The sequence below is a fragment of the Sceloporus occidentalis genome, unplaced genomic scaffold (genome assembly GCF_023333645.1).
Source record: "Sceloporus occidentalis isolate IW3139 unplaced genomic scaffold, rSceOcc1.0.p SCAF_5, whole genome shotgun sequence".
Taxonomy (NCBI): Eukaryota; Metazoa; Chordata; class Lepidosauria; order Squamata; family Phrynosomatidae; genus Sceloporus; species Sceloporus occidentalis.
The window spans coordinates 114,174,823-114,201,220 of NW_028316985.1; the positions used below are offsets into that span (position 1 = coordinate 114,174,823).

Genomic DNA, 26,398 nt, shown 5'->3' on the forward strand with positions numbered 1-26,398 from the left:
AAAATCCGATGCAATGCCGCATTACTGTACACGAGGGCCAGCTGGGCCAACATCACACTGGCTCTGCTGGCCTGCCCTTTTGTTCTCTGTGCTGCAGCCACTGCCGATTCCTCACCACCCAAGCAGCTCCCTTCGAGAGCCTGGCCAGCACCCTGACTTTATTGCATGGACGCCCCATTCTGACCTCAGCAGAAGTGATGGCGATGGCTAGGTTCTCACAGGGAGCTTCTACCTACAAAGAAGTGGTAGCGTTGGCCTGTTTTCAGACCAGCCATTGCCGCTTCCTCACTGGCAAAAGCCCTGTGTGAAGCCTGCCTGGCATGCCACTACAGTGGACCCTTGTTATATGCTGGGGCTTGGTTCCAAGATCCCCCATGTATAACAAAATCCGTGTATGCTCAAGTCCCATTAAATATAATGACATAGCAAAATGGTGTTCCTTATAAAAAATGGAAAATCAAGGTTTAATATTGAGTTAAGGACCAAAAACCAGAAGTAGCCATATGTTGTGAGGACTGGCAGCAACAACTTCATGGTGAGTTTAGCATTTCTCCCCAGTGTAGCCAAGCACATCACTGCATTTTTGGCTTGTTTTCAGCCAAAAATTGGTAGTATGATTTAAAAATTGGTCCCTGGTCCCACTGAAGCTATTGATCCATAAAGAGTTGGTATGTGCAAGAATATCATGTAGAACACACCCTTATACACCATGGCCATTTGGAAATATCTCAGTTTAGAAGATGGAGCAGTGAAAATAAAACTACTGAGTTAAATTCCTGTGTGTGAGAGAAAAACTACCACATGAAGGCTGCATTGTCATTTCTTTAACTAAAAGTCTATTGGGACAGATGAAGAAAATCAGCAAGGCCCATAGTGGACTATGACCTAGTTTTCAAATGCATAAGGAAGAAAAGAAAAGGGAGGGTGGAGTGAATGGATTAATGTGCACGTGACATCTATTTTGGGAAATGCAAATTTCCAACTTATGCTCACAGCCCTGAGCAGAAAGATGAAGAACAGGGTGCGAACGGGTATCTTAGCCAAGACAACAAAATTGTTTCACATTTTCTCACCCGACTCACACTGTCTTCTTTTCTCTCCTGACTTATTCTGCTGTGTATGCAGAAGCAAGAAGAGAAAAGTAACAAAGCTGGATACTGAATAGGTAGTAGTAGCACAAAAATATAAATCTCAGCAGCAAAGCTAGGCATGAGACCAATTGGTAATCCAACCTAGAGTAAACCCACTGTATCAATGTAAAAAAAGCAATTTACCTGTTTGTTAATTTATCAAGTTTTCATTGCTTTCATATTAAGGTGAGAATGCAAAAACTAGGTGGACCCTTCCTAATTAACGGCAAATGGATAATATGGAATTCACAAGGATTGTCCATGATATCACAATTCCATCAAAAGGAAAGTTACGTTGTTTTTAGAATAGGGTTTCTCAACCAGGGTTCCCTGGAACCCTGGGGTTCTCCAAGAGGTCTCTAGGGTTTTTGTGAGAGAACATGATGGAATCCCTCCCCACATTTTTGAGGCGTATATAGAATTTTTTATTCAGGCGTTCCCTGAGAACTGAAAATTATTTCAAGGATTCCTCCATTATTAAACAAAAAGTTCAGAAAGGCTGCTTTAAGGTCTGTTTAATGTTTGGAGAATTGTTTTTCTTCCATTTGTGGCATGCATATTTTGAACCAGTTTTAGAAATTGCTATTCTTTCCCCTTTCCTTTCTCTTTTCTCGTTTATTTTTGTCCTAGAAATTCTCTGCACCCTTCCATGGTTTGCTTTAAACATGATTTAATGCAGGGGTGAGAATCTTGCAATTCTTCAGATGTTGCTGAACTGCAGCTCCCGGTATTCCTCTCCTCACTGGCGGTGCTGGCTCAGGAAGGTTCAGTCCCACAGCATCTAAGGAGCTGTATGATTTCAACCTTTAGTATTTTGTGGGTTTTTCGGGCTATGTGACCATGTTCTAGAAGAGTTTATTCCTGATGTTCTCTGAAGATGCCAGCCACAAATGCTGGTGAAACATCAGGAATAAACTCTTCTAGAACATGGCCACATAGCCCGAAAACCCCCCAAAAAACTATGGATGCCGGCCATGAAAGCCTTCGATTTCAACCTTTGTTTGGGATTATAACTGCACTGGTTCCCGTTTGGACTGACATTTGGCAACCAATTAAGAGGGAGCTGCCTCATGTTAACTCCAGTAAGCATCAACAATGTTATATGGGACGGGTTAATGTACAGACACAAAATGAGAAAGATGGGAATGTGTTCTGAAAAGGATAGAACCAGCACTCTCATTAGGTTCAGTGAGGTGACTGCCTCAGTCCATGTGCTTCAAAAGCAGCAGCTGGGTGCTTTCCCTTGCTCTGGCTGCTTTTCTTCACATGCCCAGTGATTGGTCTTGGTGCCCGTCCTCCCTACTGTACCAAAAACTGAAGAAGGATTCCACAGTGGCATTTTCATGCTGCTCACTAACTATGCAGATTTAGACAGAGGCACGGGCACCACAACATCCTTGTGCCTCTGCACACCAGAAAAAGAACTCATACTGAAGTAGCTATTTTCCCCAAATAGCTGGTTTGTGCCATAGTGGAGACATCCGCTTCTTTCAGCGGCGGTGGGGAACACTGCCTTTATCTTCTCTGAGGCAGAGGGGGGTGGGTGGACACTGCCACTGCATCCTCCGCTTCTTACCGAGATGAGGAAGCATTGCTGCTGCAAGGTCTGCCTACCACATATGATGTGAGGAAGGCAGCACTTTGCATTCTGGCATCAGGGAAGGTTGGGCTGGGCCTGGAAAAGAAAGGGCATGGTTCTTCCTTACATGCCATCCCCGTTTAAAGGGAATTTGTCTTGTATTTGCACTGAACTACTCTCATTATTGTCTGCTGCGCCACTGAGCCATCATCTAGCTGACCAAAAAATCTCTCCAGTCCTCTAAAAGTGATGCATCTTAACACATAAAATATAAAAGCTAAGAATCCTATCACAAATTTAAAAATTAATATTATTATAGAATAATATTACTGAATTGTATTATAAAACTGTATTACAGAGCCAGCGTGGTATAGTGGTTTGAGCACTGGATTACAACCTAAGAGACCAGGATTCAATTTCCCAGTCAGCTACTGAAATCCAACAGATGACCTTGGTCAAGTCACACACTCTCAGCCCCAGAAAACCTTGTGACAGGTTCACCTTAGTGTCATCATAAGTCAGAACTGATTTATTTTTCTATTTATTTCATTTGTATGCTACCTTTCTTCCAGGAGGGACCCAAGGCGGCTCACAGATAAAATAGACTTGAAGGCACACAACAATTAAAACAATAAATTAATAGTCTTATTTGCAACAGGACTGGTTATATGTACATAACATACAATGGCCATAATAACAATAAAATTGTTGTTGTTCTTATTATTTCTTACCCACCTCTCTCTCCCCATGTTTCGAGGCGGGGAACAACAATTAACAGACAAACATCAGTTTTAAAAAATCAGTTAAAACATACATAAATTTAAAAGGACAAATATGATGTATATATACTAAAACAATCCACATTTAAAATTCACAAATCCTATTGATACTTGGATTTACTTATGTGTTGACTCACCATTCAACAACTAACTGAATGGGTCTATTCTAGATGAGACTAACCAAGACAATTCCAGCAATAGATTGTTTTGAACTGTGCTTTTTGAACCACTGATTAACCCTCAACATAAGACTGATTAAAGTTAGATAGCTTCAGCATTATATTGCTTTTATGGCATGATTAAGAGCAGTCAAGGAACATCTCTTACCACTGTGTAAAACAATCATACAATTTTCAGTCAGCAAAACAGTCAAGTAAATCATGAAGCCTATTCCTACCATGCTACTGTATTAAAAAGGAGTTAATGCTAATGTTCAAGATAACAGCATAGCGTGTGCTAAGAGAATTATTAATCTCCCAGAAGGCTTTTCAGCCTGAGGTGCGCCGGCAGACATACCCTTAGATTAAACTTCCATTAGCAGATCTCTGTTTTTCATCAATCTTTCATTAGCACATGACTTAGAAAATCATCTGGTCAGGCACCATTAAAAGCTTTTTCATCTTCCAAAGAGAAATCCAACCAAATAAATTACAACCAGAGGGAAAAAAATCTGATAATAAAAATCCAAGGACTTCAAGATAGCAATGACTTTCAAATAACTCAATATTCAGGAGGCAGGAGTTACTATATTCGTCATCAGAATTACTGACTACCTGACAATAAAAAGAATGGAATAATTTCCCTAGAAAGGATGATGTGAGCATTTTTAATGCTACTCTATGTTGTTCAGGTCATGGACAGGGGAAAGATTATGTATGTCCTTCCCAACCTTTTTCCCCATGCAAAACCTGCCCCACTGTAGCTATTTGAGGATCTGCATGGTTTTCAGACTTAGTAGGTCTTTGTTCAGCTTCTCATTCTGTTCCCCATCACCAAAAGCTGATAAAAGTAGTTACCAAGTATAGCACACAACGTGGAATGTTACTTTTAAAAATAATTAGTTACAGCTAGAGGGTCTCCTAAAGTAGCTACTGTTAGTTACAAATTTAAAGGCACATCTTTGCCTCCTGTTTCTCAAAAGTAACAAAAATAGTTATTTTTAGATACTAAAAAAACCTAAAATCTGAATGATTTTCATTTAGCAGCATGAGGCACAATATAAGCCAGACCTTGAACCATGTAATATTTCTCCTATGCCACTTAGTGAGTTATATCCCTGTAATTATAAAAACAACCAACACATTGACCTATATTACAAATAGAATTTTCCCTTTGCTCAATTATAATAGTAATGCAATGTAGTTATACTTATGTTATTGGAACAAAGATTAATTACAAGAAATTACTGTATTATTTATAATGCCTTACTTCAATGCTCTGTCTCCTTGTGCTGCTTGCTTGTCACAGTGCATGATGCATGTTAAATTAAGGCTCTCATTTAGGACCTCACAAGCATTTCAGAAAAGTAAGAGCACATTAGATGTTTCTACTCTTTCCCCAAGTTACTACTAGTAGGGTGGTAAAGAATATTCACAAATTTCCTTGGCTTCAACAGGAAAGGGTGTTATCAGAGCTTTTACACACTTCTCATTCTTTTCTCATATGCCAAGACACTGAGCACACAAAATTTTCACAAAAGATTCCACAAAACTGAAAAATCACTGAAAATATACAAAACCTTTCATAATTTCACCCTGAGGGAGAAAAAGCAAGTACAAACTGGGTGTAAAAGGCCAGCATCTATTTGGGTTTCAGACAAGATAATTTACCAAAGCTAAAGAATCCATTAGGGCTCTAGGCTACACTTGCAACTTCACTGAAGGGGCTCGCTTTAGCAAACTCTGATGAATTTGCTAAACAATTGATTAATTTTAGCTGTAAGCCAAAATTACTCAATAAGAACAACAAGAAAAATAAGACTTTTTTGCTTCTCGTCTAACATTTGATGTCTAGATATAGAAGCATAATCTATCAAAAAAAAAGAGAAAAAACAACATCTAGATACTTGAAAGTATACAAACTTGTTTTTCTTTATTTCGGTACAAACAACACAGAGAATCTGGCATAAAACATTGGGTCAATGGTGTTTCATTCCAAGGACAATTTTAGCAAGTCTCATAAATCTATATTACTATGTCAATATGTAACTAGCTATGAAGTACCTACATTAAAAACAACAACAGAAAACCATACTGCTGTGTTTGATACCCATTGGCCTTGAACTTCAGCTAGATGGACATGAAGTTACTCTGTTCCATATGATCTGTTCCTCTACATATGAACTGTTGCTGTATTTCCTCATTTATACTCAAATTCAAAATTTTATTGGGAAATGTTAGCACAACAACAGCTAAGTGTACCATTGTTATCAGATGACTAGGTAGCTGGCTGCTTATTCTGTGTTGTAAAGCCACTTAGTCTCTTCTGCACTCTATAATATGGAGAGAGGGGGTTTAATTGAAAAGCAATTGGTAGGAGATGGATTGTTGTAGTTGCTAACTATCTTCAAGTCAATCTCAACTCATGGTGACTACGTGAATGAGACACCTCCAACCCCGCTGTCCTTAACTGTTCTTCTCAGGTCCTGCAGGCTCAGGGATGTTGCCTCCATGATTGAGTCTATCCATCTGGTATGTCATCTTCCTATCTTTCTACTGCCCTCCAACTTTCCTAGCATTATCTTTTCTAGTGAGTCAATTCTTCTCATGATGTGGCCAAAAGACAACAGCCTCAATGTAGTCATCTTGGATTCCAGGGAGAGTTCCTGCCTGATCTGTTCTAATCCCTCTGTGGTGCATGTCAACAACCCAGTGCAAATACGGGGCTGCAGCAAAGCAAAAAAACTGAAAATGTGACAATTCCAATGAATGCAATTACAATGCGAGTGAAGGGTTCCAATCCCTCTGGGGTGCATGTAAACGATCCAGCGCCGGGGCTGTGGCAAAGTAGAAAAATGAAAATGTGACAACTCCATTAGATGCAATTATAGCATGAGTGCAGGATTCTAATCCCTCTGGGGTGCTTCCATCTGGAGTGCATGTAAATTACCCAGTGTGAATGTGGGGCTGTGGCAAAAAAATGAGTGTGACTAATCCAATGGATGTACAGTAATTACAATGTACACAAACCAAACAGTTCAACAGAGGGCATGAGGTGAAGAGGGGTGAAAGGAGCATGTAGGGGGCTGTCATGATTGTGCTTTGCCAATATCACTTGGCACACTGATGCACCGATATCTTCTACCAGCAAATCATCCCATGTGTAACTGTGTGGCCAATCAAGGGGGCAGCCATGCAATGGAATGGAATCTGGGCATGATGTGGGAGGTAAATGGAAGTCACAGGTGGTGGGTCTGTGTGACAGTGTGTACATATGGTGGGGAGGTGCCCCCCAAAAAAATACCCAGCAGCACGGCTTGATGCAGCACCATGTGGTATGGCCATACGTATTCGGCCCACCTTTGGAGTGGACCATGCGGACAGTGAAGTTTCAACCCACTCTCAGAAAAAGCAGGATTGAGCCGCTTTCCCCTGCCTGTCTGTTCTGGCTCTATGTCTTCACTGTACACAGCTACCGTAGAACATGTTTACCTACACATACATTATTTTAAAAGTAGATAGTATAGCTAGTTCACTAGCACAGCTATTGCCAGAGACAATCTGAAGGCTTTGATTTTTTCCTCTTCCATTTCTTTCAGGTTCAGTGCAGTTATATTTTTCTCTCCTAGAGTTTCTTCTCTTTACAGGCTAAACAGACATTCTGAATATCCTACAGTAATGTAACTTTATGTAGTTACAGAAGTATTAAAAAATAAAATTATTTTAACCATAACATGAAGGGCAGGTAGACAGACAGAAGACTACATTTAAATATTATGATAATCAATGTCTTATCACTATGTGAATGAGCCTCAGGCTTATGTGATACCCCCTCCTTCAGCACAACTTCAAGGAGGCGAATAGAAGCTTTGCTTCAGTTCCCAATTAATTGAAGTTTTGATAGTATCTGAACTTTAAAGTGGGATTAGTCTTAACTATATAAGTCTGATTCAATTCAGATATAATACAAAACAGAGATTCATTTAATTAACAGATTTTTAAAACTGTTCTTTCCGGGTATTTACGTATAGAAAGCAAAAACATGTAACTAAGACAATATATTAAAATGCCAAATTATTAAAGTAACAGTACAAAGCTAGAAAAATACCTTTAAATGACAACAGTAGATAAAACAAATGTTAAAACATAGTGGTATAAAGTTATCCAAATAAGGCTGACTTAAAGAGTTCATGAAGAAATTCTGAAGGCCTGCAAAGAAGGACCCATACATACTTCCCTAGAGTTGCAGAAAAGAAAATTCCCAAACACTGAGATTCATTAATCTGATAGATCTCAGTGCTGAACCAGAAAGCAGAGCCTCAGATACTGACTTTTTCACTTGTGCAAGCCCACCCGAGTACAAGCAGGCCTTCAGTCAGCCAAGTTCCAGTCTTTTAGACTTTTAAAAGATTGATATCAACTTCTTAAGGTAGGCCCAAAAGGTACACCCCATGAATAAACCTGTGTCCAAACATACTCTCCAACAATGTGTCTGGCCCTCTAAAAGGAATATAGGCTCATACACAATTAGCTGGACATCTCCAATAACATCAACATATTTTCTGATCCCCTACACTTCTGTCTTGCTTGGATTAAGTTTCAGCTTCTTTGCTCTCATAACAGCAAAGCTATTCCCAGGCAACTCTTGCAATAAGATGGTGAGATCACCTCTTAGGATAAGAAGATGGAAAAGAGAAGTGGACTTTATGCATATACTGTTGATTTCGCAATCTAAACCTCAGAATGACTTTGTGCAGTGGTTTCATACGGATCTTGAAAACCATAGAGGCCAAGATGAAACCTAGAGGAAATCAAAAGCTCAAGAGGTGAAACAGAGTTCCCCCAGTACTGTATTCTGAGCCTTAAACTACAGATATGGTTAAAGCCACTGCAACTACATGTACTGCCCACTCTCAGTCTCATTCAAGACAGTCCCAGAAGGATACTATAGTTTATTGTACTGAGCACAACTAGTAAAATGCAAGAAAAAGCTTCCAATTCCCTTCTCATGGCTGCCCCAGAAAAGGTGAAGCGAGGGGGAAAACTGATGAGTTAGAGGTTCATTTGTGCAATAATAAATCATATTTTTCTTATGTTTGAATACAGCCAGTTAAGTAGACATCTACCTTGTGTCAATCTATCCACATCTTCCCACAGTTTCACAACTATAATGATACACTCAGTTGACTACTAGGATGTTGTGTTTTGTTTAGAAAGTTCACAATCCCATGCAAACATTTTTCAACACTGTCAAGAAAGGATATATATTTTTCAGACTCACCGTCCATTGTCACGGCCTACTCCCCAGACTCGGATGCTTACAATGGGCTGTGAATGAAGAATACTGCGATCCATTGGGTCAACCAAATTTAGCATGTCATTCTCCAGGATAAGATACATGTCTTTTCCCTAATTAAAAAAAGACAAGAGCATTCACAATTTTCTGTTACTTTCAGGAATGAGGCAGGACAATATATACAAGAAAATCTAATCTTTCATCCACCAACATAATATCTCCTCGAAATGCTCCCTCCCTCATTTATCTTTAGGCTGCACTTCTATTAACACTTTCCCAGAAGTAAATCTTGCTGTGCTCAGTATTCCTGCTCAGAGATACAGCGAACTGGACTACCAATCTTGTCAGCTGGGCTCCAAACCTGGTTGTTAACTTGGTCACAGGTAGGTAGATTTGCAGGGAAGAATTCTTCCTCCAGATCTTTGCATATTTTGTCTTTTTTAGAAATTATATTATTTTGTTCATTTTTTCCTGGCATACATATGATTATTTGGTCTGGCAAAAACTAGCAAAGCCCCTCTCCCTAATTATGACTATCATTTCATAGACTTAAAAATAATTTTCCATAGGCTGTGCACTCTTCCTTTTTAGGTCTTGAATAAACATTTTATTTCTTTGTACTTGAAATAAAAGTATGACTTCCTCCTGTAGCAAGATTAATTATTTCTATTACATTGGGATGTAATGCAGAGCTATTGATAAAAGTTTATTACACAAACACACACCAACCACTGAAGATAATTTAGTATCAGGAAAGGAACTGGCCCCTGCTTTGATAAAGCAGATATCTTGCTATGGTCAGTACTATAGATTTGTTCAGCATTCACCCTCTTCAGTATTTTAAGTACTGTACTAACCCAACACATCTTCCTGATGAGTCAGTAAAATAAGTGGAATGTGATAGGCTATTTGGTAGAGAAGAAGGCCTAAGGGATTTTGTAGCCTAGGTAGCAAATGTCAAGCTTCCAATATGCTGTAAAAATGAGCCAGTTTATATGTAAATATAATTACAGGCACATTGAAGTCAACTGTATGGCCATAGTTTAAATACTGTTCACAGTTCTGGTTATCTTGCTTGAAAAAGTAGAAAGATCAATATTTGCTTACCAAAAAGATCAATATTTGATTACCAAATTGGAGGACCCATCCTTATGAGGGAAAGCCCAACAAATCTGAGAGGGTTTTTCTGAGTTGTGTTAGATGGTTTTTGAAAACAACCAGGCAAATTCATCCAAGTGTAGTAATGGCTAATTATATAGTAGATAAAGGGACTGATGAAGTCCAGAAGAAATTATGTCTGAGTCAATCAGGAAATGTTGCTAGAATGAAGATGTTAGAGATATTAATCCTTACTGTGACTGAGCAGGGCAGATCTTAAGTTTTTATCTGGGCCAGTGCCCACATTCTCTTCTTAAAAAGAGTCCACACAGATTAGAGACTGCATATTACTGGTAGTGGCCTTCATTTCCTACAATCACTACAAGTGGCCACAACTGGAGACATGTCTTACATAATTATTTTGCACTGCACTCCTCACAAGAAGATAGTCATCACTGCCCACTGGCACAGCAACACCTCATCTTTCCTGGACAATATTCTATTGACTATTTTACACCCTTATTCTCTCTGTTTCTGGCAGTTTTTCTCCAAATTTTGAAAAAAGAAGAGTAGGAGAAAGGAGATGTCATCAGGGAGCTGGAGAAGAGATACAACTGGGGCATTCCTTACCTCTCCCCAAATGCCAACAGTGTCTCGTATGTCATTTTTACAATAAGAGAGCTGCCGGATGCAATTGTTTACAGCAACACTGCTTTTTCCAGGAGCCAAATCTTCCTCTGCCATTTCTACCCATCCCAAAGAACGAACAGCAAAACACTGTAAAGAATAACAAAAACGTGTTATGGTTTAGACTGTAATGGCTTCCACTAAAATAATCAATAAAATTAAATAAATAAAACTTTTATTTATACCCCATTTTTTGTAATAAAACAATCAAAGTGGCTTATATAGGTAGTTAAAAACATCCGACACACAATACCTAATATTACAATGTCCCCCCTTAAAATAAAATTAAACAAGTTACAATTAAAATTAATTTTAAAATAACTATTAATATCAATTAAACAATGGGCAGAATAGTTACTTACCTTCTACTACGTAAAATATCCTTGTTAACTAATACTTAACACTGAAGACAGCAAGATTAAATATTTACATTTTTCTCAATATCATTCCAAGAGAAATTGATAGCTAAACAAGCTCCTTATTTCCTAATTTATAGTAGAGCATGAATACAACTCTCTTAATTAAGTGTATCCTCCAGGTGTTTGGGACTTCTGCTTCCAGAAGCCCTAGATAGCTTGGCCAATAGTCAGGAATTTTGGGAACTGAAGTCCAAAATATCTGTAGGACCAAAATTTGGGAATCACTGCTCTATTTGATGAAGCCTTGTGTCCCAGATGACACTAATATACAAAAAAGAATATGTATATGTGTATTGGATCTTAAAGGGGAGCATCAGCAAAGAAAAAGAAGAGTCAGGCCTGTGCAGTCCAGGTGTGCCTATGCTGTATCTGCATAGAGGCTTCTAGCGGTTTCTACAATTCAGTGACACTGGTAATCTGTAGCTGTGCAAACCCCCAGGCATGATACTGAGCATCTTAGCAGATGAATTTGGCCACCTTTTTTACCTGCTTTTCTGCCACATGTACTGTAGCAGAATAAAAGGGAAGACATCAGGAAATCACAATGTACTACTAGAGAGGAGATACTGTGTATATAAGTCAACAAATTCATGGGACAACTAACACAATGTTAAAATTACACAGTCTTTGCAAACCACAACAGCTAATTATAAATAATTAAACCAGGAAGGTGTCTAATTGCGATGGTCTGAGAAAATCATATTGACAAAAATCAAAACATGTGGTTATTTTTGCAAATGGAACAAATGGATCTAGAGTTTTACATAAGCCTTCCTTTCTTACTTATCTTGCAACAATTGCAACCTCCCAACAATTATTTAACCAATGAATCAATAACAAAGAAAAAACCATGAAGCACTAAGTAGAATAAAATTATGTTTCAAATACCTTAGCAAGCATATACTGCTTAAAATAGTTTTTATTTTACTGGTTTTGTGGTATGAGAAGGTAAACACAAATAAACCCATACTGGTGTGAATGGCAATTTTCAAAAATTCTCTGCACTACAGAAAGCTGGTTTGGTGGTTTAGTGGAGATATAGTAATAAATATTATAGGGGATGTGAAGAGCAGATTCACTCACAGATATAAGATGTAAAAGATAATGTAGAAATTTTGCTTCTTTGGTCAGCCGCTACCTTTGTAGACACTATAGTGTGGTGTTATGGAAAGTATGTGGCAGGATGCTGAAGTAACGTTTCACTGTGTAAATTTACAGCGCTTTATAAATAAAAGTTAATAAATAAATAACTGTGTGAAACAAACCTAATTCCTTTGAAAGCATATGTGTTAGTCAGAGAACAATGCAATGTGTCCAGCAAATATCATTGGTTGTCACAGCAGGCAAAAATTTGAAAAGGAGGGATCATGTGGGATGTAGGGATGTGCTGGGGTGACGGCACATGTGCCCACAGAGAGAGTTTTGCTCCAAAGACTAGGACTCGGAGCAATGGATGCAAGCTCCAGGAAAAGAGATTCCACCTCAACATTAGGAGGAACTTCCTGACAGTAAGGGCTGTTTGACAGTGGAACAAACTCCCTCGGAGTGTGGTGGAGTCTCCTTCCTTAGAGGTCTTCAAACAGAGGCTGGATGACCATCTGTCGGGGATGCTTTGATTGTGATTTCCTGCATGGCAGGGGGTTGGACTGGATGGCCCTAGCAGTCTCTTCCAACTGTACTATTTTATGATTCTATGGCCTGTTACAGACTGCCAAAAAAAAGCTGCTTCGGGTCTCTTTGGGGGTATGCTATTTAAATGATGCATGCATCCTAAGAATCTGGAAGCTGCACCAAAAGCTGCCCTCCAGTGCTTAGGAATGGAGTGTTGCTTTGGCGTGACCTCCGGACTCTTAGGACCCATGCATCATTTAAATAGCGTACCTCCAAAGAGACCCAAAGCAGCTTTATTTTGGCAGTCTGTAACAGGCCTATGATTCTAGATTTCTAGAGGGCAGTCAAAAAAGCTTTCTTTTTAAACCATACATTTCCAGGTATGCCACCCATCAAACTAGATAATGTTGCTAGAAACAATCTTTTTTAAAAATTTCTATTAAATCAATAGGAAAAATGTTACAAAATAAAATGATCTCATATAGAGAATTCTAAAATATTGTGTTTTCATTCCCTTTGGTAATACATTTTATATAAGCAAGAGTGGAAATTATTTGGCTTTTACACTTAAATAATATATATTGTTTCTTCTGCATATTGACTGTAAGCCACTTAAAATGCCAAGTGTATTATTTAATGATGCTGCCCCCCTGTGCCTAACTCACTACACTGTTGCCAGACTTTAGAATGTATCATCCTTCAGAAATCCTGCATGAAATTGTCCTGGGGACCTTGCTTGCTTTTAATGTATAGACATTTTCTTGTGTTGTACAACCTGCATCATACATACGTATCTGCCATAGAGAGGGGGAGGTCCAAGATGAGAAACTTTAACCATTTCTGAGTCAGAACACTTTGAGACAAATGATTAAGGAATTTACGATATACAATGTACTCTTGGTATCTGCTGGGGTTTGGTTCCAGAAGCCCTGTGGATACCAAAATCCACGGATGTTCAAGTCCCATTAAATACAGAAGCATAGTAAATTGATGTCCCTTATATAAAACAATGAAGTTAAGTTCCTGCATGGCAGGGGATTGGACTGGATGGTCCTTGTGGTCTCTTCCAACTCTATGATTCTATGATTCTATAAATGGCAATAATTTAATGTTAATGAACCAACTTTTCTAACACCATTATTGCTATCTTTTCTTAAGTCCAATAGAAACAAAACAAATATTTTCCTGCCTTAAACATAACAGCAATAGATGCAGCACCTTCACAAATAAAATTAAAAACTTTTGTGAAATTAAATTTGAGTATACTGCAGCATAATAGGCAAGAGATGTTTCTGAACAAAGGGGTTCCTCACACTGGTAGGTAGAAGCCATTGATCAGATAGTCCAAGTTTGGCTCCACATTTACCACAATAAGAAAAAAAGATGGAAAGGGGAGGGGGCTTAGAAGGAAGCATGGTTGTACTTGAAATCCCTATAAAATTTAATGAACGAAGCAGAGTGATGATGTGATAAAAGCTTTGTCAGGAACTACCCTGAAGGTGGACTATGGAAATGTACAAGGCAATAACAGGCCTACACATGTACAAGTCAATAGCAGGACTACGTCTAATCCTCAATTATCCTGAAGCTGGATGGGGTAAAGGTAAAGGATCGGGTACAGATATGCTATCTTCTGCACTGTCAGGAATCTAGTATACACATCAGGCATCTGTATACCTCAATTAATGAAGTAGATGTGTTTCTGGGCATTACGTCTTTAACACAAAATGTGGTACCAGATGCAGAAATAATGTGCAAAGAATGGAGATAGGTTCCTACATCACAAAAAGGAGAGCAGCTTAACCTTTTTCAGCATACTTTTAATTCACAATTAGTGTGTGTGTGTGTCTTCTTCCAAAATGCATCAAATGATTTTTTTTTGTCCTTTCACCAGTTTCCACTTTTCTTAATTTTCCTCTGTCATGGTTATAGAGCTATTCTTTTTTAAAAAACATACTGGCAGTTGCTGGTGAAGCAGACGTATCTGCTGTCCTTTCTCCTTTGCTGTTCACACATGGTGTAAGCGATTTTTGGAAGCTACTGCTGTTTACCTTGCTTGTCATAAGAACAGACAGCTACAGTAAGATTGGTTAAAGGAGAATTACATTCTTTTCCATCTCAGGTTTTATTGCATTGTTTATTGCAGAAACACAGTTACAAGTGAACAACAAAAATCTGTGTTTCTCCATCTCTTCTTCACCATCCACCCAGTAGAAACCCTACTAGACAAAGGACAACAAACAAAAGTGGGACTGGGTCGATGGAAAAAAGGACTTTGTAAAAAGAAACTTCTTTGTCAAAGGCTTTGTTAACTGAGGTTCTCCCTTTCAGCTGTGAATGCTTTGATCATTCAAGCATTTTGAAATATTTATTATCAGTATTATACTAGTAATTAAACTCTGCCAAAATGTTTTTGGCTTGTTGACTAGCACACACATAAACCAACCACTGCTCTAGAACCCATTGATGGGTCTTGATCTCCCATTTGGAACTCATGACTCAACCTGCATGATAAAAACCTTATTTCACTAGAAAAGTTTGGTCCCTTATCAGTACGCTCTCTACATAAGCCATTACATTATTTAACAAGTCATTTTACCACAGAACACTGAGCAGACATATCTGAGGAACTGAATTTAGGTCAAAACATTAACTATTTCTTATTCAGGCATCACAAGCCTGAGAAGACTCCTCAGTCCTGGAATAAAAGAAGAAAACAAAGACTGAAACAGCTTCCAGTAGCCATGATGTAGAAATTAAATGCCAGAAAATGTCAAACAGACTGCATAAGCAAAGAAAAAAGACACTGTGCTATCAAGGAAAAATAAAGCTGTTATAGTTATTTGTTTGGATAAGACTTAAATGTAGTTCTTCCACCTGAAAAGTACCCTAACTGATTTTATTGCTTTAAAAATCCTAATCACCTAAATTAAAAATCCTAATGTATTTTTGAAGTTTCAATTTTTTCATAATAAATTCTGTTCTGAAATGAACTCTTTAAAAAAAAATAAAAGAATTGCCCTGCATTGTATAAAAAGAGATAAGCAGATGTTCACAAAAATGGTTACTGTTTTCTATTTAAGAAACCACACAGATAGCACAAAGAACAAAATTGTTCTGAAGGTAATAGGAAAGTCTTGGAAGATATTGCTGAGGAACATTTTTGTAAACAGTGTGAATCTCCTTGCAGTTAAATATTTAATATTCCCTGTTCATTTTAATCATTGTCTTCTGATAAAGGACATCACAAAATCATCCGTACCTTTCATGTTTGAAGAAGGCAGTTTGTAATATGGATGGATTTTATTTTTGTTCCATTTGAAAGTATAAGCAGCATAGGTCTTAATTCATATATTTTGGATATATGACAATGAGGTGTCTAAGTATAAGGGCATATGTGGACCTGAGCGCACACATGTGCTAAACAGACAGTGACAATCATTAGCTTTGTCAGCTAGAATGACCTGGTTTGGTGAGAGGAAAGGGCAGACTAAATGAAACTCTTATGCTTCCCACTTCATTCCTATGTAACTGGAACCTCTTTTCCCACAGATTCTCCTAACAACTCCTTTTCACCTTTCTTGGGCATCTCTCCTACCTAGGCTATCAAAGCAATTATTCAACAGAAATCTGAAATGTGCATGAGACAGGGAGATCACAGGAACATCTCACCAATGTCAATGGCAACACTAAAGATTGCAGAGATGACATGACTGAATTTTACGAGATTAATGGGGACTGAAAAGTAATTGGAAAACAACAAAATAATAGTTATACCATTTTAAGGTTTGTACATCACTCCGAATACTTAGGTAGTCTTTCCTTCCAAAGCTCAGAGGAGTCCCAGGCCTGCATATTCATTATACTTTCCAATGCTATACACACGTTATTTCGTAGGTAGAATTAAAAGATTTTGCTTTCCTAACTTCTGGAACTCTATATAAATATATAGAGATAGATAGATAGATAGATAGATAGATAGATAGATAGATAGACAGACAGACAGAGATCTCTCCCTCTCCTTCATTCTTGCACTCTTTCTCTATATTTCAAAATGCCATTACCTATGTGGATTCAGAACAACACACAGATTTGAGTTTTATTAGCTCTGACATCCCATGTAGAAGCTTGCCATGCTTAAATATTGCTCCTGAAATTAAATCAGACATTGATGCTGATTTGGATTTTGTTTTCCTAACTTTTTATGCCTGCTCAGAAGGGATCCAGTGTCATAAATCACCCAACAAGAGTATTTGCATTGGAGTAAACATGTGATTGCAGCTCATTTTAGTCAATCACATACAACGGATCACGTAAAAGCAGAAGGTAGGGAAAGAAATTGTGTCTTATATAAACTGGAATAGGAGTGAAACATTTTTTAACACCATAAATCACCTCTGTTCAAAATCTACCTTTTTTACTGCTGGTGATTACTAATCCATCTTAATTTCCTTATTATTTGGAATTCTAGCAATACACTGCAAGGAAAAATCAAATAAATGAAAAATCAGGGGCATGGCTGTATCAGCACTATTCAAGTACACTAGTTTTAATACCACTTATATTGACATGGATCCATCCTATAGAAGAATCCAAGGATTTGTGGTTTGGCTGAGGTACTTAGTATGCCCTGCTAGAATGTTCTAGTGCTGTAGTTGTGAAGCGAGGCTCTGTGCTTTCTAGCAGACAATTTATAAGTACCTAACCAGATGACAAATCCCAGGATTCCACAGGATACATCCATGGCTTTCTCATGAAAACGGCGCCATCATACTGTTAGAACTGCAATGTGGAGACCTCCTATGAAAACAAATTCTACAAAAGTGGTCACTAACTTATACCCCCTGTTTACAAAGTAATCTATTCTCAGAGTAATGTGAAATAAACCAGAAAGGCAGGAAGGGAGCCAAGGACCAGGGAAACAGTGTCTCTTTTGGAGCATTCTATAATGTTCTAAAAAGTTTTGACAGTAGCCCCACCCATTTCTGCCAGCCCTATATAAGCTGCACCCACCAAAACTTGCCAGTTCCATAGGGCATCAGTGCAGCTATCCATGTGAACCAGCAGGATACGACAAGGGGAGGATGGGTGGGATTCGTGAGTTTACAGATGACCACTTAATGAACTACAGTTACAGGTATGCAACCTGTCCTTCATTTTCATGGTCTCTGTGATTCACACAAATGGGAGACTAGCAAGCTACTAGAAGTGGGAGGTGGAAGTGTTAATACAATAATCAAACTTAACTTGAAAACACGTATATAGTCAACAAGCATAAGCACACAAGCCCCTACTCCAATATATTATACAACAAGAATGACAGAATTAATTGTTTCAAAGGAAAAGAGAATCCCTGAAACTGTAAACCACAATACTGAAATAAGGCTGGATTCGAAGACATTCAACAATAAGCACAGAGGTAGCATTCATCAGTAAGAAAAGAAGGCTGGATTCAAAGGTATTCAGCCATACAGTACAGATAAAACATTCAACCAATACCATCATTTAAGGAATGAATCAAGAACAGCTTTTCCAAACATGGTATTGTCTGTGTGTTGTATAATTTTGAGCATAATTTTGCTTGCAGGCAATATTAGTGCTATGGTCCTACTGTATAGTAGTCTTAGGCAGTGGCAAAGTATTTGTACTCAATGCATTATTTTACAGAACTGTAAGCATTCTAGTCAGCATTTAAGTACTGAATAATACTGGGGGAATTCTCTGATATTATTGCCTAAGTACAGTAACTACAGTAAGCCAACAGACATACCAGTACCATTACCAAGTCCCTTGCACAGACTAGCTTTTTGAAGTACTAACCACTTTTAAAGTCACTTGCTTATTAAAGTACTAACCATCCTTAGCAAGAGCTATTGTGAAGATTTCTAAAAGCTGCTACAGAACCAAGAAGCAGAAAATAAATTTTATTGAACCCTTCCCTGTATTGTTATGTATTATTTATATATATTATGCTATTATTTCTTAAATTGTATGCCATGGGCAGGTTTACTCTTATTTATTTTATTGTTTGTATGTACAGCACTGTGTAAATCTACAGTGCTATATAAATAAAGCATAATAATAATAATAATAATAATAATAATAATAATGGGAAGATAATGGGAAGAGACTACTTTGTTCACTGATAATTCTGTTGACTTTCAGGCCACATCTTCATAACCCAATCCTATGCATGTTTACAAGAAAAATATTTTCCACATATGTATGCATACTGGACTGTACCCTTATTCTTTGCTTGAAATTTAGCTAAAGATGTAGAAAGTCCGGTTGAAAATCCAGTTCTGTAAATGATGAAAATTTTAATTATATGTGAAGCCGAAGGCTTTCATGGCTGGCATCCATAGTTTTTTGTTTCTGAGGTTTCGCCAGCATCTGTGGCTGGCATCTTCATCTGAAGCTGCCAACCATAGATGCTGGCGAAACATCAGAAACAAACTCTTCTAGAACATGGCCACAGAGCCCGAAAAACTTGCAAAAAACTATTTTAATTATATATTGCGGATTTTCCTGCTCTTGCCATGAGTTAGGACTGTGGAGAAAATTCCTTTGGCTCACATTTTAATACGAGTAAACATTTGTTGCACTTCCTGAACTAGATGAACGAAAATGAAATTATTCTTTGATTTGCCCTCTGCTCTCAGTGTTGTGATGCATTCCTTCAATCAAAGAGGGTGTACAAAAATGCACACACTAGGAAAAAATTGCATATAAAAATGATAAGTGCAAAAATATTATGGGAAATAGTATGCAAAAATGTATGCAGATTTTCATATGAACTTTTTTAAAATCAGAAACTGATGAGGAAGTCGGTCAGAACAAACCTGGCATTGAACAAATATTAACTTTACAGAAGATGAGACAGCTTTGTTCATTCACACCAAGATATTTATGCATAGTTGCACAGGCACAGCCATTATTTCAGTCTTTGGATTTTGTAAAATATTTACAATTGACCACAAGGTGGCAGCCATTACCATTTGTGAAAAAACTGAACATTTCCTTAAGATTCTAACATAAAGCTGCTTTGAGTCACAGTGGAGGTATGGTGTTTCACTGATGCATGCGTCCTAAGAGTCCAGAAGCCACACCAAAGCCACACTCCAGTCCTTAGGGCTGGAGCGTGGCTTTGGTGTGACTTCTGGACTCTTAGGACGCATGCATCATTGAAACACCATACCTCCACTGTGACTCGAAGCAGCTTTATTTTGGCTGTCTGTAACAGGCCATTAACTGAAAGCTTTTTTTTCTCCAGACTTCCTTTCCTGATGGTAAGGAACTCTGATTGACTACACATTTGTGGAGCTTTTGACACCCTGATATCTATTGTCTTAGGCATTCTAACTAGGACATTTTCATCTCTGTTACCCTCAAAGTACCTATCATCATTCTCCTACTGACTAATCTGTACCAACCTAAAAGTACCTTTAGGACAAGTTACTTTTAGGAGATGATATACTCTAAGGGCCTATATTCACATTTACTGAACCTTTCTAGTGTGCCTTTTAAAATCTCCCAGGACCCACTCCTATTCTTCCTATTCTGACTCATTCAGGGCAATTCTGCATTTCAGATATTGTTGAGCTGCTGAATTAACCCCAGCAGAGCTCAAGAAATACATTTTTATTTGCAACACATTAGCGATACACAAAAGCAACAGAGACACTTCAGAAAAAAAGCCACCTGAAGCATATTTAAATTAAACTCCATTATTCTTTTCTTGATAATTTTGCAGAATTAATTCCCAAGTCTTACCAAGTGAGTGAAAAAAGGCTGCATCTATAGTGCAGAATTAATAAGTTTGACACTGCTTTATCTGCCATGGCTATGGAATTCTGGGAATTGTAGTTTCATGAGATATTTAGCCTTATCTGCCAGAGAGCTCTGGTGCCACAACAAATCCCACAAATCCCAGGATTCCTCAGCATTGAGCCATGGCAGTTAGTGGTGTCAAAATGCATTAATTCTGTGTGGCAGCAGCCAAAGGCTACAATTCTAAAACACTTACCCTGGAAATAAGCCTCAGTGAGTAATAGTGCCTTGAACCATACCATCTGTAGTAAAGACTATGATAACCCTTTCAGATGTATACGCTGGCTGATAATATGGCAACTGCAGCTATGTATTCGAAGTCATGATATACCTATTTATTGTCTTTCATTCCTTGGATTATGAAACTTCAACGGATAGAGTAATGTAAATCTTTCAGGATTTTCTCACAATCAAGACAGTTCTTAGTATCTTTAAATTAAAGCTGTCCCCATCAAATATGCACATAAACTAAACTCTTGGACACACAAAGCTCACAATTTCACTTTCAATGCTTTTAATTTATACAATGTTGTGTACGGATAATATCAGTCTTTATAATGATAATGGTATCCTAGGTTCATTAAAACCCATTTTTATATTTCATCTACTGACCTTGGCTTCTGGGTCACTGTTGATGCTGCAGGAATCATCTTCATCACACTGTGGGGCATTTCTGTTTTGGGAATGGGAAAGTATTACCCATAGGCTTGGAGAGGGACAACTCAGCACATTAAAACTTTCAGTACTAAGAGCTATTATGCACCTAAAACATTCTTGCTGAATTCATGTGAATTGTAATGCTTGGCTTGCTGCAGGATTGTGGGGACTCTTGGAAGAGACAGGTTGCCTTCATGTAATTGCGGTTCTCCAAGTGGTCACCTGTGAACTCACAAGTGCAACAGGACTTCCAGAACTTAAGGCAGAGATGGGGAACATGTGGCCCTCCAGATATGGTTGCAATTCCCATCAACCAGCAAAGACAATGGGGAAGTGATAACAAGTGTCCAACCACATATTGAGGACCACACATTCCCCATATATGTCACAAACTAACAAGGAGATATATACTAAGAAGGTAAAGGTAATTTTTCATCTACTCTATGTTCAGCCCTATCAAGGCTTTAAAAATCAGCACCAACCCAGAAACATATTAGTACTCAATGCAGAGCCTTCAGGACTCTCTGCTTGCAAACTGCCCCTACCATTTAAGTAGAGTGAGACAGCCACTTCAGGCACCAGAGCTTCACTGTCTTGTAAATACAGAAAAATGTTAGTTATTTTTGTTGTTGTATTTTTCCTAGGAGGAAAGGAGAGGTACTTGTAAGAATTTTTGACTGGCCTATGGTATAATTCATCTTAACTTTTGGAGTGTGGGGTCGTTGTTCTCACTTAGCAACATGACTTATTTTGCTCTGAAAATTCTCAGTATTACTGCAAGTGGTGTGCAGGGCTGGAAGACAGAGCACTCATCTCCTGCAGTTTCATTTGCATTAAGAATACGGAATAACATCTAAAGGGTTAAGATACTTGATTTGGGACCTTAACTCTCTCAGTATTGCTGTTCCTAGGCACTTCACTCCTTGCATCTGATGAAGTAGACTTAAGTCTATGAAAGCTTATATACCAATTTTTTTTTCTAAGTTACTTTCAAAGATGCTACAAGGTCCTTCTGAATACTGATCCAAACTAACACAACTATGTCTTTGAGTACCCTGAAATCAATGAGACTTATTTACAGATAGCTGCATTTAGGAGTGATGAGTAATGACAGGCAACCGATTCATACCTTAGCTTTAAAGAAGCATAGCGTAATGTTGCTCCTTCAAACTCTTTTAAACTGGGGTCTGGATTTACTGTAGCTGCATGGAGATCCTGGAAAGGAGGACAGAGAAAAACCCAACATGTTAAAGACGGCATTTGTTTGAGTAAATTAATTCGAATTTCAAAGGGAAATGATTCCTGCAAAGCAAGAATACATGTTTGGCTGATGTATATAAAAGGCATGCATGTATTTTCACACGATGGTTTTCTAAGTGCAGGCACAGTTGTGTTACAAGTGAGTGTTTGCCTTGCTGATTCAGATTATATTCAGTACAAAAAGATAAGAATTAGGCAATGTGTTTGCAAGCCAGTCCTCTGCTAGCAAAGAAAAACAAACAGTTCATTTTGGCTGATTAGCAATTATGAGTGATATATGTGGCGGCAAACAATAAAATGCAGCCATGGCCATGCAAAATGCTACTTTAAAAAACAACAACCAAGTATTAAAGTGTTCTGAAATCTGACAATATACTTGCCTTCCAAATGTCACTATTAATCTTTCCCCCATTCAGCACAGCAAAATCACTCCATGGCTGTTTCTAGATATATAAGTATTCACACAGGAGGAAACACATTAATTTAGAAAACAAGGAAGGAAGGAAGGAAGGAAGGAAGGAAGGAAGGAAGGAAGGAAGGGGAGACACAAAACATGATTGTTAGCACTTGTATTTAAGGGTTGGATTAGGGGAAAGAACACCTCAGATTTCAACTAATCAATTTGTTGTACAACCAGAGTTGGCTCAGCGTGTGATGCCTCCTAATACACTGGATCTGCATAACAATGGCATATTAACTAGGTAAGAGCTGATCAGAGTTTTATTTTCTCTTTTTGAATTTTCACTGTGTCACTTCTTAATTTCCTGCCTTTTGCAACTGTGTTTAAGCTTATGTTATTGGGACAGGACAGGTGATTACAAGTAAATTGCTGCAGGGCTGCCCATGCATGTGTGTCTGTGCCATTGAGTCACCTGTTGACTTATGGTGACCCCATGAATTTCACAGGGTTTTCTTAGACAAGGAATACTCAAAAATGGTTTGCCAATACACCTCCTTCAAAAAAGCAAACAGTGTCCCTCCATCCAAAATACTACATATGCTGCATAACTGAAGCAGCTGCCAAATAAATTACCATATATGCTCATCTATAAGTCAAAAAACATATGCCTGAAAATTGATTCCAAAATACAGGGTTGACTTATATACAAGGTCAATACAATAGCACTCCTCAAAAATGTTCTAAAAGAAGCTTCTCTGGACACCCCGCTCTCCGGAAAAGATCTGCTGAAGCAGGAAGAGAGAGGGAGGGGGGAGAGAGAGACTTTGCATGGGGGTGGGATTTCTTTTACAAAGTGCTGCTGGACAGTGAGTTTGCAATGAGAGCTGGAAAGTGAAGGGAAGAGAGAGTGTGTGTATGAGTGTTTGCATGGGAATGGGGTTTCTTTAACAAAGTGCTGCTAGACAATGAGCTTGCAAAGATTGAAAGGAAGGGGGACTGTGTGTGTGTGTGTGCACGCGCCCCTGTTTGCACATGGCAGGGGTTTCTTCAGCAAAGTGCTGCCAGACGATGTGCTTGCAAAGAGAGAAGGGAAGGAAGTCTGTTTCTGTATGTGTGTTTGCAAGGATTGGGGTTTCTTCAGCAAAGCACTGCCGGACGATAAGCTTACAAAGAGAGAAGGGAAGGGAGAATGTGAGTAGAGTGTTTTAAGTTTTATCCTCGACTTATACACAGGTCACATTAAAATTCACAATTTTGGCCCCCAAACCTTCCCTCGACTTATCCATGAGGCCGACTTGTACATGAGTATATATGGTAAGCACGTTGGGCTTTCTCCTGTGGTTGAGCCAGCTCTGGGTACATGGACATATGGTGGTTGCAACAGGAGGAATGAAAAATGTTTCTAATGCAGTGGTTCCCAAATTTTTATGTTTGCATACACAGACCACTAGAAAATTGCTGGTAATCTTGGTGGACCTCTTAACAATCCTCTTGTTCTACAAATCAAAGTATATCAATGACTCATATTTTAATAACCTTTCTTCTTCAGCACTGGTAGCACGATGAAAGGCAGTACATGCCAATTGGGTCTTTGTGCCAGGCCACCAAGAAAGGTGTTTTAAATGGTAAATTCATAGGGAAAAATTAGTTGACTGTTCCAGCACCACAGGATAAAAGCTACAGGCCCATGTTACGCAGGTTGATAATGCAGCACTTGTCAAATGGCACTATTGTCATAGAAATATGTACGTTAAGCAAGAAAGATATGAATGGCTTCTACAATCTTTTTGCGAAACATATGAATAGGGCTTCTGGAGCTACACTGGTCTGCAAACTGCAATTTGAGAACCTCTGCTCTTTTACTTTAGCAAAAGAAATAACTAGGACAGGGGGAAGTTCTTGCAAAATTAGAAACAGACAGACAATGAGCTTGCTTTTCCATTAAGATCTTTCAAGGAATAGGGACTTCCTATGGAGCTTCATCAAATTACCTTAGCATGCACTGTAAATTGTAGAAATAATGCAGTTTGACTCCACTTTAGCTGCCATGGCTCTATCTTACAGAATCCTGGGATTTGTAGTTTTGTGAGGCACCAGCACTCTTTGGCAGCAAAGGCCGAAGACCTTGTAAAACTACAAATTCCAAGATTGCATAGGATGGAGCTACAGCACTTAAAGTGATGTCAAACTGCATTATTTCAACAGAGTAATTGCAGCCTAAGTCTAGTCTTTAGTACTACATTACTGTAAGAAATTGTAGTGCAGGAAAGGACAAGTTTGGTGGGTGAAGGGGCCAATTTTTTGTCTCAAGGAACCCCCAGGTGAGGTACAGACTTCCAAAAATCCAACAGAGAGAGAGGAAGAGAAAGGGAAGAGAGAGAGTGAAAGAAAAGAGAAAACCAAAGTGGCTGAAAGTCATCTCCGATTTTGAAAAATGGATATTTTTTGAACATGTTAAAAATTCAGGGAGGAATTGTGATAAGGTACGCTGCTGTTCCCTGATACTTCCAGAATAAATCCATCTTTTTTCTTTCTTTTCTTTTTTCCTTTCTTTCTTTCTCTCTCTCTCTCTCTCTCTCTCTCTCCCGTTTGGACAGAAAAGCTATGGTCTGGAAGATGCAAAAACTGCCTTAGGGGCTACATGTGACATCAGGATCATACTTTGACCATCCCTCCTGTAGTATATACTCAAAGGACCTCCCCCCCCTCTCTCTCTCTCTCTCTCTCTCTCTCACACACACACACACACACCATGGCTTAATGGGAAACTCCCTCGTTATACCCCAAATTACTGGAATAGAGTATATAAAATTACATTAAAAGTTGGTCAATGGAATGACAAGGGACTGAGAAATACACACATTGCTTACCAGTGCAACTAAAATTACCAACAAAGAAAAAGCTAACACACTTTCATAAAAGGAGTCCTGCTCTTCAAGTTTAGTTTCCCACAGTAACTAAGTGGATGTCACTGGGAAGCATCAATACTTAGTTCCCTTCCAGTAAATCTTCCAGGTAAGCCATGCTATAAGTTCATAATGGAACATTCCATGGGTCTGTTGAAAGTCTTTCCTTAGAGAAAATATATTCAAATTAAATTGCTTTCTATTTAAATAGTAATATAGTTTAAGCAAGGCTTTACAGGAAAACTCATAGCAAAAAATAACAGAGTAAGATGTGATACCAAATAAATAATTAAAAAATGAGGAATTGTTCAGCTATAAGATGCACCCAAAGTTTGTTTTCCCTCTCCCAAGTATATAAATACTGGATCCATTTAAGAAGAGTTGAACAGACATGAGTGGCCAATAAAATGAAACCTGCAATATTTTATCTAACTACACGTTTCAGAGATGGTCAAATACACATTTGTGCTCAAAGTAGAAACTAATGCCCCAACTTTATGGCAAAAATACAACAAGAAGCTAATTTGTGACTATTTCCTGACTTTTTAATGTCACACTAATTTCTGTCACCTGAAGTTGCCTGCCTCA

General features: G+C 38.3%; 1 protein-coding gene across 9 annotated transcripts in view; it reads right to left on the reverse strand.

Moving 5' to 3' along the window:
* APBB2 (amyloid beta precursor protein binding family B member 2) overlaps positions 1 to 26,398 on the reverse strand; it is a 198,729-nt gene that overhangs the window by 48,129 nt on the left and 124,202 nt on the right. For 6 of the 9 annotated variants that reach the window (XR_016281285.1, XM_089525147.1, XM_089525146.1 and 3 more), the window contains 5 exons: positions 22,885 to 22,947; positions 22,374 to 22,459; positions 21,200 to 21,260; positions 10,671 to 10,817; positions 8,928 to 9,055 (listed from right to left, as the gene is read on the reverse strand). Coding sequence is in view for 8 of the 9 variants with exons in the window: in XM_089525147.1 (XP_089381273.1) it covers positions 8,928 to 9,055; positions 10,671 to 10,817; positions 21,200 to 21,260; positions 22,374 to 22,459; positions 22,885 to 22,947 (485 nt within the window). In the remaining variant the exon portion in view is untranslated. The remainder of the gene's footprint in view (positions 1 to 8,927; positions 9,056 to 10,670; positions 10,818 to 21,199; positions 21,261 to 22,373; positions 22,460 to 22,884; positions 22,948 to 26,398) is intronic. The other 3 variants (XM_089525153.1, XM_089525149.1, XM_089525148.1) reach the window with 1 other exon arrangement.